Here is a 13126-nt window from a genome sequence, read left to right as displayed (position 1 = left end):
AAGAACTGTATCCAACCTGATTAGCTTGTATCTACCTACTCCATTGCTTAGTACAGTGCCTGGCACATAATGAGCATTTATCAAATACCACAATTAAAAAAAAGGAGAGGAAGAAAAGAGGGAGAAGGAGGAAGGAAAAAGGAAGGAGGAGGAAAAAGAGGGAAAGAGGGAGAAGGAGGGAAAGAGGGAGGAGGGAAAGAGGAGGGAGTGGGTTTTCCTCTAGAACCCTCTGAGCCCAGCTCCTCACAGCCCCGGCGGTAGAGACCAGTCAGTAGCACTGAGTCTCTGCCCTCTGTGGCAGCCCAAGGGCTCCTCACAGCCACTCCATCCTTTATCTTTACCTTCCTTTTCCAAAAGCTGGGAACCAGGTCACCCAACCCCAGCTTGGGTCTGAACCCCAATCTACACAATGTCTTCATCCAGCCCCAGCCACCAGACACCATCCAGCCCCAGGGTTTGTCCCTTCAGCTGGGCCCTAGGCAGACTGAGCCCTTCCCGGCAGAACTGATGGACTGAAGCACCCCCACCCTGCCTCCACTTGCGGCCAGCCCCTCCCCTGGCAGCCGGCACCCTCCCCTCGGTGGCCCTCACCGTTATTGCAGTGCCGGATGCAGTCCTGGAACACAGCCTGCCACTTCTGCTGCTCCGACTCCGTCATGACGCAGAAGTAGTAGTGGCGGGAGTGGGGGTGCCAGAGGATCAGGGGGAACTCTGTGGGGCACTTCAGGATAGGGGCGGTGCCCGGCTTGGGGCCGGCTCCTGGTAAGACACACATATGGGGCAGGGTGAGTAGGGAAAAGCAGAAGCTGGCTGCCTAGCTTGGCCACAGCCCTGGGACCAGGGTCCAGAGGCTCCTCCCAGCCCTGGCCTCTCGGCCCACCAAATTAGCCTTCAGAAGTGACCCGTGGCCCGACGGCAAACCCCTCATCTCCGTCCTTTCCCCGTCAGCACAACAACCCAAGGGGCTTCTGAGGCCACTTAAGGCCAGCTGCTGGGGCAAGATGAGACTGCAGCAATACCAAAAGGGCAAGGTGGGAGTGAGTCCCAGACAGTAGCACCGGCAGTCCCTCTCTGATCTCCACCCCTTGCCCAGCACCCCGTCCATGGGTTGGGGACTTGGGGGTCCAGGACAGGGGAAGCTGCTGGAGTCTAAAGGATGGATGCCACATTCCAGCATAGCCCATGAGTCGAGGGCCAGTGACCTTGGGACCAGGTCACCCCATTAACTCAAACTGAGGCTGGGAAGGGGCACGCAAGTGACTGGAATTCCCTGAAGGGCCCATTTCACCTGCCAGGACTAAAGGGGCTGCACATGGGCCAGTACAGGATACTTCTCCTCTTCGTCCAGGGGCCCAATGGGTACCCTAGCCTACCTGGCATGCTGTGGTTGATAAGCTCCAGGTAGTGGTCCACTGTGGTGAAGATTTTGTAGCCAGCACTGTTGATGATGGCCTGGGGTGGAACCTGCCGGTCATAGGCCTGGAAAGTGTGGACACAAAGAATCAGGGTGGGATGGGTAGAAGTTGTACTGCAGGGAATGTGTCTGTTTTTGTTGATTATACTCTCCCAAGTGTTTAGTACAGTGCTCTGCACACAGTAAGTACTCTATAAATGCAATTGACTGACTGGGCTGGGTCAGTCCCTGGGTGGCCCAGCAAGGCTCTAGGAAGACAGGTGCCATTTCCCATTCCCTCAGGGATATTGGCTTCCCTAGCTGGTGGAGAGTCGGGCAGCATGAGGGCCCCTCCACAGTTGTCCCCCTCAGCCCCCCACAGCCCCAGAGTAGGGGTGGGGGCAGGCCAAGGACAAAGCCAAGTCTCTAGGCCAAATAATTTGTGAAATGCTTAGGATTAACAGAGGATTTCCAAAACCCGGTCCAGATAAGCAAGAGCTGGCATCCCCAGAGTCCCATTCCTGCTGTCTACCTCCCCAGGCATAGAGAGGAGCATCAGTCCCCGAAGGAACAACTCACCATTTTGTTCTCATACAGCATCAGCCCATAGTTGTGCGGCACAACGCTGAAGCGGTTCCGCCACTTCTTGTTCTCCTCCATGTACTGGAAGAGGTTTCCGGAGAAGATGATCCGCTCCTCCAGTGGCACCTGCCAAGAACCACCACACAGTCAAGGCGGGTATCCCCTGGGGCTGACAGGCAGTCCAGACCTGTATCCACTGGGGCCTGCAGGCAGGGGCAGGCAGGAGAAGGTAGCAGTCAGGGCCGATACCCCTGGGGCCAACACGCAGTCCGGAACTGTATTCCCTGGGATTGGAAGGTGGGAGTGGGAAGGGGAGAGTGGTGGCTGGGGCCGGCATCCCCCAGGGCCAGCTGAGGGCAGGCAGTCAAGACCAGCATCCCCTGGGGCCATTGGGCAGGGGCTCTGCATCCAAAGCTCGGGGAGGGAAACAGGCTTCTAGTAGTGGCAGGACCCATCCCCCAACTTGCTCTGCCTTTCCTACCTCCCAGTTGGACATGTTTGGAGCCCAAATCCACGGAACATGTAGTACCTCCCTGGACCTGGAGGCCCTCCCTTCACTGCTCTCCCCCATCAGGTGGGTGGGGATGGAGATGGAATACAGGCTGGGAGACCAGGATCCCTGGGGTATGACCTTGGCCCATCCACAGGTGTTCGAGGCAACTCTGGACAAATTGAGCAGGGGGGATCCCCAGCCCCCTTCTCCCCAAACTTGGCCTTTCTCCTCAGAACTGATGTAGCCCATCTGGGGTTCAAAGTCAATATTTCTCCTATGTGTTTTTCTGCTCCCAACTCACAGATTTAATGTAACTTTATCCCTGTGCTTGTCCCACCTCCATCATTAGCCAGGAAAAGGGTTGGGGGGGGGGAGACGGTGGAGGGCATGGTTCTTGCCCTCCAGGAGCAACTACTCTAATCCAATCGGAGTGCAGAGCTCAGCCCTTGGGACAAGCTTTGGCCTTATGGGCTGGCAGACTCCTGGAGTGGAGACTGGGGAGACAGAGGAGACAGAGGAAGCAGTGGACCTGGACCCCCCTACTGTTCAGAGGGGCAGGAGAGAAAGATGCAGAGCCAACTGCAGCATAAGGGTGACAATATACACAGCCCCATCACAACCCATGCATGCTATAAGGCTCTCCCACTGCCACCCATGAGTTCCCCCTCCCCCCTGCTTCAATGGGGCCCTGCGTACAGGTGGTGGATCCTGGAAGAGCTGGGACTGCAAGGTCTCCAGCCCCTCTGCCTCTGGCCCCCAACTCCGGCCTGGTGTCTGTGCCTATGTCTGGACCTGGTGGGGAGAAAGCGAGGGATACAGGCTGCAGATAGTGGCAGGACCCTTTCCTGCAACTTACTCCACCTTGTCTACTTCCCAGCCGGACAGCAGTACCTTGGAGGCAGGGGCTCTGGGTGGAGGCCAGGCAGGTCGCTCCCTGCCCAGGAGCCCCCTGCCCCCCCAAAGGCCACTGGAGGCCCAGAGGGTGAGGCTGGGCTGATGGGGCCCTTCTCAAACCCAACACAACCAAGCAGCTCCCCCTGCTCACTGGCTCACTGCTTTGGGGTGGAGGGGAGGGAAGTTTCAATCCTGTCTGAAGCTCCTTCATGTCACCCATTGTGTGTGAACAATGGGGCTCCTTGTGCAGGCTTCCTACCCGGGGATAAAAATATTTACAAAAAAGGGCAGCAGCTTGAGACTTGGGCTGCGCCAAAGGGAAAAGGAATTTGGAGCCTAGAACACAAGAGTCGGTAGGGGGGAGGAGGTCTAAATTTAGACTTTAAGACGGGCAGGACTGACTCTACATCTGGTAACTGGAGTCTCGCTATGAGGGGGTGGGGACTAGTCTCCCTCTAAGGTGTCATTATTGGCCCCAACCCCCTCCTACTCCTTCCCCCAGCCCAATGGCACCCCCTCCCCATCCCCCTCCTCGTTGTTTGTCCTCATTAAGCCCCCTGCCCTTGCCCCCATCTGACTTCTAATTCATTCCCCTCCGACTTCCCAGCAGCAGGAGGCACAACAACACACCACCACAATAGAAGCAATGAGAACCCTAGATTCAGTACACTCTATCATCCCCAGAGAGGCTAGCTGATTCGAAGGAAAATTCTCCCGTGCTTTTTAGTTTTAGAAAACCACTCCGGATCCTTTATAATGCTGTTTATCTGTACCTCCTTCCCCTCATATTTATAGAGCACTTTCTCTGCCAAAACATCTCCACATCTATTATCCCTGGGAGGAAGGGAGGGGCATGTATTATTATACCCATTTCATAACTGAAGAAATTAAGGCCCAGAGAGGTTTCGTGTCTGGCCCAAGGCCACAAAGTGGCAGAGCTGAAGCCCAAATCTCAAGTCTCCAGCCTCCCAACTGAGAGCTCTCCACCTGAACCAGATCTGCCCCCGCCAGGTGAAGCTCCCCCTGTCAGTCTGGCCTGAGAAGGTGAGGAAAATGGAGACCCGAAAGGGAACCAGGGCTGACCCATCCTCCCCAAGTGTTCTTGAGGTCCAGACTTCAGATGTCCTTCAGGGGTTGGGTCCGGCCCATATTGGCCGAGGGGGTCGGGGCTGAGGTTGGCGGCTTCCTCTCTCCTCTGCCCGGAGCAGGTATGCTGGGCAGCCCACTGGCAGAAGCTTTCATCAGAATGCAATCTCTTTCCCAAGGAGTCTGACTCTGCTCCTGCCTCCCACTCCCTGAGGACCTGGCTGAGGGCTCCTGCAGGTCCCTCATGGAGGTAATCTAAAAACTGTCAATGGCTAAAGAGTGGTGCTCAAATGGTGGCTAAAGTGGTGCTCCCAAAGTCACCAGGCGATGGTCAACTTGGGACCCCCGCAGGCCCCAGCCTGACAAGGCTCTTCTGACCTTTCTGGGCAGAAAGCTGAAGGGACTTTCTGTATGGGTAAAAGTGCCCACGGGGGTGCAATACACTGAACTTGGAGCTAGGGAAAAACAACAGAAGCCTGAGACACCTTCTTTGCCCACAAGGAGCTACACTCACAGATGTAGAAATGCATACCAGCAATGGAATCAGAATAAGATTGAAAGGTCAGTCAAGTATTGATAGGCACATATGCACACACAAACTCATACACACACACAGTGGCTCAAAGGGTGATAAGATTCAGGATGCTTGTTGTAGGTAGGATTTTGAAAGTGGGGAGATCTGGAAGATTTTTTTGTGGTGGGAGGTATTGGGGGGCAGAGTTCCAGGCCCTGGGGAGCAAGGGGTCAGAGGTTAGGTCCAGCCAAGAAAGGGGCTTGGGAGGAATGTAGCATGTGAGTGGATGAGGAGAGCTGATGAATAAGGAGGAGAGAGCTGGTGGTCTTAAAGCTAGTGGTAGAGAGAAATGACCACCTTCATCTGGGTGGAGCGAGCTGGCTGGAAGAAAGCTTGTTTCTCTTGGCCTCCAATCTGCCCTCTTTCCTGAGCCCCCAGACAGGGTGAGAGGCATGGGGAGGGGGCAGCCAGACATGGCAAGGAGGAGGGTAGGTTATGTTGGGGGAGGAGAGGGCAGAGGTTGCCGGGAGCTCTGTCTTCTCCAATGACACATACATCTCTCAGGTCTCCAGGCAAAGCCACATATCCCTGGATGCAGAATCAGACCCAGAAGCCACTGTTTCCATCTCGACCTCCACCCTAACACCCACTAAAGTCCCCCTGCCCCTACCAGCCCAGGTCAGCAGATAGAACCTGGAGCTTTGTCATGGGCCTGGGTGGCAGATGGAGCCTGGGGCTCTGGCATGGGTCTGCGCAGCGGGAGAGTCAAGGCAGAGTCTCATCCCTCTGGTCCTGAGGGCTGAGGAGGGAGGTGTGTCTGGGAAAGAGGCTGGGGGATCCTACAGACATCAAGATTCACTGCCCCCAATCCCCTGTTTGGGGGCATTCAAACATACCCCAAGCTAACTGCCCTGACTGCATCACCCAATAACCCTAGAAGCAGTGTTGCCTAATGGATAGAGCACAGGCCTGGGAATCAAACATATCTGGATTCTAAGCCTGGCATTTCCACTTGTCTATGTGACCTTCAGCAAGTCACTTCATCACTCTGCCTCTCTGTTACCTCATCTGTAAAATGGGTTTGAGCCCCATCAAGGCTTTGAGCCCCACGTGAGACATGGACTGTGTCCAACCTGATTTGCTTGTATCTACTCTAGAGCTTAGTTCAGGGTCTAGTATGTAATAAACACTTAAATACCATTAAAAAACCAAACAAAAAACATTACTCCTGTGGTGAAGCGGATATGAAACAGACAGCTAAAGGCACTCTTACTTTTTTCTTACAGCACTGTTCTAAGCGTTGGGGTTGATATAAATCAATCAGGTCAGACACAATCCCTGTCCCACATGGGGTTTACTATCCAAGTAGGAGGGAGAACAGGTATTGAGTCCCATTTTACGGCTGAGGAAACAGGCATAGAGCAGTGAAGCGACTTGCCCAATATCACAAAGCGGGCAAGTGGCAGGGTCAGGATTAGAACCCAGTTCCTCTGATTCCCAGGCCCATGCTCTTTCCACCAGACCACACTGCTTCCTCCATCTATCACCACCACCACCACTACTACTACTGGGGATCCAGACCCTTAAAACTGTTTCTCAGTTGCTAAACTAACTCCCCTGGACAGGGCAGTAGGTCTGAACTACAGCCAAGCCCAGCTCAGCCCCGGGGCTCAGCAGCCAATGCGAGCTCCTCGGGGCCAGCGCAGGGACTGTGCCTGGAGTCTAGGAGAACTCTGGCTGTACTGTTCCTCTGAGAAATCGGTTGGACAGCCCCAAGACCTTGGGAACAAGACCTCCAGGAGTGTCAATGGCCTCAGCCCCTGAAAGGAGGAGGAAGATGCTTTCAAACTTCAATGACCCCGGTGCTCTTCTCTAGGATAGATGGAGAAGAAGAGTCTATTAGAGCGTAAGCTCCTTGAGGTCAGGTTATTTACTTAACTGCTTCTGTGGTACTTGCCCAAACACTTAGAACAGTGCTTAATTATAAAGGAGTCAATTAAATAACTATTTTGATTCTCTTTGCACTTCCGGAGCTAATGAGAGTTTTATAGACTGCCTCGGCAGATCAGAGAAATCATTCGTATGTATGAGAAGTAGTGTGGCCTAGTAGAAAGAGCCTGGGCCTGGGAGTCATAGGATCTGGGTTCTAATCTCAGCTCTGCCACTTGTCTGCTGTGTGACCTTGGGCAAGTCACTTCACTTCTTTGGGCCTCAGTTACCTCATCTCTAAAATGGGGACTGAGACTGTGAGCCCTTGTGGGACAGGGACTGTGTCCAACCCTATCTGCTTGTATTCACCTCATCGATTAGTACAGTTCCCAGCACATAGTTAAGCGCTTAAATACCATAATAATTATTATCATTATGATGCAACCTAGGTCATTTAACTTTGGGCAGGGAATGTGTCTGTTATATTGTCTGTACTCTCCCAAGTGCTTAGTATAGTACCCTGAACACAGTAAGCAAATAAGAATCCTGGCTTTGCCACTTGTCAGCTGTGTGACTGTGGGCAAATCACTTAACTTCTCTGTGCCTCAGTGACCTCATCTGTAAAATGGGGATTAAGACTGTGACCCTCACATGGGACAACCTGATTACCCTGTATCTACCCCAGTGCTTAGAACAGTGCTCTGCACATAGTAAGTGCTTAACAAATACCAACATTATTATTATAAGACTGATAGATTCTCTGAGCCTCAGTTTCCTCAAATGTAAAATGGGGTCAAATACCCGTTCTCCTTCCTACTTAGACTATTATTCCCATGTGGAACAGGAAAGGTGTCCAACCTTGATTAACTTGCTTCTACATCAGTTCCTTAAATACAGTAAGCCCTTAAATACCATCCTTATTGAGCGCTGTGTGGAAAGCACTGTACTAAGCACTTGGAAAAGTTACATAAGAGTGTGGTGATTCCTGCCCACGAAGAGCTTTCAGTCTTCTCTCTCTCTCTCTCTCTCTCCCTCTCCCTCTCCCTGGTAGGCCCTCCCCTCCTGCTTTAACAGATCCTCCAACTGACCTGGAAAATCACCATGGAGTGAAGCTGGTAGAGAGCATGGGAAGGACTTCTTTCAATCTCAGCTCCTGCCATCGGATCCCCATCACCCCTGGGTCTCCCCGCACAGACATTCTGCTCTGCCCTCCAGTCACGGCCACCCACTCTGACCAACTCTCACACATCTTGGGAGTGGGGCTACTAGTCTCAGGGTTCAATCTCTGGGGAGGCAACCACAGACACAGATCCCTTAACCATTCCTCTCCATGCTTGCCCCACCCAGGCCTCAACACCCCCCTCCCCCAAAACCGACGCTGCCCTCTTGTTCCCCTTCCTTCCTGGGGAGGAGTCTGGGAGCTGAGCCATCACATCACATCACACTCCTGCCTGAGTCAGAATGAATTCCTTTTCCCGAAAATTGTCAACGAAAAGGGGCACTTCGGGGGACTGCATCCTCTGTGGCCAGAGGGGAAGAAGAAGTCTCAGCCCCTGTTTACCACCAAAACTGTGCTTCCAGAGCAGTGAGGGGACCTACGGTCCATGAACAAGTGCCCTCCGCTGGCAGCATCACACCCCCTATCCCCACTCCTTAAATCCTGCCTGGAGGCAGTGGAGAATCCTGGGGACCCATGCAGGTCAGCACCCAGCTTCCCAGTGACTGCAGGGGAGGGAGGGGATCTGGCAGCCCACCTCACTGGACCTCAGTGGCCTGGCCTCTCCAGAGGATTCTAAAAAGCAGGGCCAAACAGGGAGGTAGGGTGGCCTATGGAGGGCATACAGAATTGGGAGTCAGGAGACCCGAACTCTGATCCTAGCTCTGCCAATATTCTGCTGTGGGAACTTGGGAAATTCACTAACTTCTCTGTGCCTCAACTGTAAAATGGGGGCTACAAACCTGTTCTCCCTCCTTCTTAGACTGTGAGCCCCATTTGAAACAGGGACTATGTCTAACTTGATTATCTTGTATCTACCCCAGAGTTTGGTATAGTTGCTTGGCACTTAATAAATGCCATCGTTGTTATCCACTAAAGGTTGAGACTGGAGACAGCGTCAGGGACCTGGAATCCTGTTCATTACCCAGCAGGAAGCTCTGAACACACCCTTTGGGAGGGGCTCCTCCAACTCCGAACTGGGGATGTGATTCCAGAATGCAGAGAGCCCAGGGAGCCAGGAGCAGAAGCAAGTGGGAGATGGGGTTGAGGATGGGAAGCGGGGGAGGTTGGGGGAAAGGTGCACAGCTCAGCTCTTCCAGTTAGGGCATAACTGTGGTCTGGCATCTTGGGCTCCAGCATGGACCCTGGTGGGGTGGAGGTAGTGGGGTTGGAGGGGGCAGGTGCCCAGAGAGGAGGAAGGGAAGTGGGGCCACGTCCAAGGGCAGGATAGCAGCACATGGTCCAGGGATCGGGAACCGGGAAACCCAAAGGAGCTGATCAGGAGGGATGGGGTGCTTAGGGTGGAAGGGAAAAAAATCAGGCAGGTCCCTGGGGGAGACCAGAGACCATGCGTGGCTGCTGGAAAGCAGTTTCTGCAAGGCGCCAAGGGTGATGGGAGTTTCCCCAGGGGACCCAGGTGGGTTGCAGAGAGGGAAGGGGTAGACACCAGAAATGGGGAGGCGGGGAGCACTCAACTCTTACCGATGGGGGGAGATTAGCCGAGGGTTAAAGGCAGATGGAAACCCAGTGCAGATGGTCGCAGGACAGCATTGGAGAGACTAAGGAAAGGAAGAAGAGAAGACAGTAAGAGCTAGAAGAGGAACTTCAGGCAAGAGAACTCCAAAAAGGGGAGGGCGTGAGAAGTAAGAAAGCTTCAGATATCGAGGCGCCCACGGAACAGATCAGAACAGATAGCACCACAGATCTAGGCAGCGGGGAGTCGGAGGCGGAGTTGACTAAGTGCAGTGGGAAAGCAGAGAGCGGCAAGAATCCAAGCTGGCTAAGACCCCAGCTCATGGCAGCCCAGAATCTGTAAAGCAGATGGCTCGCTGTCTCCTTGGTCAAGCGGAGAGTGGGACTAAGTGGAAGTGCTGGCAGACCTCACAGAGGACCCTGGGCAGGGGAAGGGGGGTGCAAATGCTCCGCAAATGAGACCAAAATTCCTGTACCCTCAGACGGGTTGGGACAAGTGCTGGGGAAGAACACAGTGACCTGAGGAGTGAGAGATGGGTCAGGGAGGAAGGGATTTGAATGAGCAGGGCAGTGGAGGGAGCTCAAAATTGGGGTGGGGACCACAGGAAAGGGGCTTCAGTTGCAGTGGGAGTGGCTGCAGGTGGGGCTAGGCCGCTGCAGTGACCGACACGATTATAGATGGGACCTCGTAGGAGTGGCAGAAAGCTCTCTACCCAGAACTGCTCAGGGCTGGGGTGAACCACAGCATTCTAGCTGCGTTTTCTGCCACTGGGCAGATGCTGTGAGCCAGGAACTCTTCAGCCTTTCACCATGTCTCCTCTTTGGGGCATCAAAGCAAATTCTCACAGAGCCAAGGGGCTCTACCACGAAAATCATTCTGCAGGAGTGACGCAGTGAAGCCATCAGCGATACTTCTTCCCAGTACCAGCTGAGTCCCAACTGGCCCCCTGCTCTCAGTGAGCATCTGTAGCCCCGGCCACTCAGAGGCAGGCTGGCCAGCTCTCTACAGCAGGTGTAGACAACCCACTGGCCCCAGGATTCCATCCCAGTGCTTCCTCAGGGCCGTCCACAGTCCACCCCAGTGCTGCAGGGAGGAAGCGGTGATGCTGGACTTTCTTCCCTTCTTAGGTCAGGAGCTGCCAGCCTCTCCCCACCAGATACCCCAGAAGGCCCCAGTTCTTCCACTTGCAGCTCCCTGGGGCCAGTTCTGGCTCCAGCTGTTCACACTCTCAATTCCTTGCAAGAACATCCCTCTGGCTGAGCCCAGCTTGGGAGAAATTAATGTGGAGGTTTCCGTCCTCACTGGTAACATCCTCCGTCCTGTTGCCATATGGGTCCTGAACCAGGTGAGCCCAAGGTAGTGTGAGTCCCATTGAGCCATCTCCTTATGCTTACTAACACATGGATATGAGTCGCCCTTCTACAGGAAGCTTTACTCAATTGCCCTAGCACCTTTTCACCTTTCAGCCCTTCCTGACTACCTCCCTTTGGGGGGCCCGGAGGACGAAGGGCTGCTCAACTAACTACAAGTCAGGTCTCTGGACAGAGTTTAGCAGGTGGTGGGCTCAGGTCCTGAACTTATGCCAGCACCCTGGCATCTCTAGGGAGACACATGGGGGAGTAGACATTTTTCAATTTCCATTCAAATGCGGCTTCTTCATTAGCTTGCATCTGTAGACTCCATGGACACAGCACGCCCAGGCTGGTTCTCCCGCTATACTGACAAAGAAGATCCAGGGTTGGGTGCCCCAGGGCATCACCATTAGGGATCCAGAGGCACAGGCCTCAGGAGATAGGCTGGTTTCCCCCTAGTCTGAAGGGTGAAGAATGACTCAGGGCCAGTCTGAACCTGAAGAATCCAGTCCCTACAACCGTCTCTCTAGCATCCTGACTGGGATGGCTCCCTAAGCAAGGGGAGAGACTCTAGTTCATCTATCCATACGCAGGGCTTGACTTTGACCGGGGACAGTTACCAGGGCATAGAAATAATAATAGGAATAATTGGGGTATTAATGAGGTGCTTATTGTGTGCCAAGCACTGGGGTAGGTATAGATGCAGTACTACCGGCTCAGACACCATCCCTGTCCCATCCAAAGCTTATCCTGGGCTCTGGCCCGGGACCCCACAGCTGGGATGGAGTTGGGTCCAGGTGGGTTGGATTGCGACCCAGCGGAATCCAGAGGGTGATCCTGGCTAGGCCCGCGGCACATTCCCCTTACCTTTCGCCAGAGGAGCTGAGTCTGCGGCCCCCCGTTCCCCTCGATCTCATAGCGGACACTGTTGAAGAGGGCGACGCCATACTGGGCCTCATAGAACTGGAAAAACTCTCTCAGGATCTTTCCAGTTTTCTCTAGAAAATAAAGAGCACAACATGGAGTTCGGTCAGCATCTCCGGGAAGCCAAGAAGCACATTTGAGGAAGCCAAGGATCCCAGTTCACACGGCCACGAGCCTGCCCCTTCTTAAGGCTGCTAGATGGTAGTTTGGCCACAAGCAGGGTCTGAACTGTGCAAATGTAGGGGGCTGTAAGCCCGAGGGCAGATGGGAGAAGTCAACATCCTGGCTGGACTGACTGCTGGGATTAGATGAGGGGCCGCCCCGAGATCTCTCCCTAGCCCCCACCATTTCCCTCAGACCGGGAGGCTCCCTTGTCTGGCGAGAGCAACCAGCAAACCTCAACATCACCTGAGAACAACATCCCCTCCTCTTCTCTGCTGCAGCAATTCAAACCTGGTAAGTAATACTAATAATGGTACTTGTTAAGCACTTACTATATGCCAAACATTGTTCTAAGCACTGGGGTAGATTCAAGTTATTCAGGTTGGACACAGTCCCTGTTCCACATGGGCTCATACTCTTAATCTCCATTTTACAGATGAGGTAACTAAGGCACAGTAGGGAAGGAGGTCATTTTCCGAGCCACTTTTGCCAGTCTCAGTTCTCTACTGTTCCCGTTGCCTGCGTTCTCTTATCCCCCCATGTTGAGCATGGTGCCCCCTGGCCCATTTCAGTTTGCTGTTACTGAGGGTAGGGATTCTGAGAAGAGATGGGGAGCAGAGGTCCCTGGGTTGCTCTGAACTGGTCCCCAGATGCTGGCCGGGCAGGCAGGGGACTGTCCTCACCAGCTGGGTGATGCTTGTGAGTCTCCTACTTTGGGGAACTTCCTTCTGAAGCAGGGAGCAGAACTCCAGGTCCCCTCCTCCCTCTAGCCCTAGGGATCACCTCCATCAGCTCCTGGCCATACTGGGCAGCTGCCAGGGTTGGGGGAGAAGAGCACTGGCTCCCAACAGCTAGTCAAGAACTGCAGGGAGCAGAGCTGGAAAAGGTACTGCTGGGGCTTGTCCCAAAAACCCAGCTCACCAATGGAACCCTCAAATCCAAGTCCCCAGTGTGACTGAGAGCTAAGATCATCTTCTAACTGCTCCTTGCTCTTGACTCTTCTTCCTCTGATCCCTCACTCAATGTTGTTCTCCGGCCTAGGAAAACTAAAATGTGCCTGTTTACAGTTCTACTCATTTTCAAAGCCTTTCTAAGCTCCACCCCATC

The 13126-nt window shown here is 53.9% G+C and overlaps 1 protein-coding gene across 3 annotated transcripts in view; it reads right to left on the bottom strand.

The window, feature by feature from the left end:
- The window catches only part of NIBAN2 (niban apoptosis regulator 2), a 69401-nt gene that overhangs the window by 22131 nt on the left and 34144 nt on the right, over nt 1-13126 (bottom strand). For 2 of the 3 annotated variants that reach the window (XM_029062966.2, XM_029062967.1), the window contains exons 2-5: nt 11801-11931; nt 1973-2101; nt 1374-1479; nt 592-759 (exon numbers count right to left, since the gene is read on the bottom strand). In XM_029062966.2, coding sequence (XP_028918799.1) covers nt 592-759; nt 1374-1479; nt 1973-2101; nt 11801-11931 — 534 coding nt within the window. Of the gene's footprint in view, nt 1-591; nt 760-1373; nt 1480-1972; nt 2102-9589; nt 9667-11800; nt 11932-13126 lie in introns of all 3 variants that reach the window. The other variant, XM_029062968.2, reaches the window with a different exon arrangement.

This window comes from Ornithorhynchus anatinus, chromosome 4 (genome assembly GCF_004115215.2).
Source record: "Ornithorhynchus anatinus isolate Pmale09 chromosome 4, mOrnAna1.pri.v4, whole genome shotgun sequence".
NCBI lineage: Eukaryota > Metazoa > Chordata > Mammalia > Monotremata > Ornithorhynchidae > Ornithorhynchus > Ornithorhynchus anatinus.
This window is presented reverse-complemented; position numbering and strand designations above follow the sequence as displayed.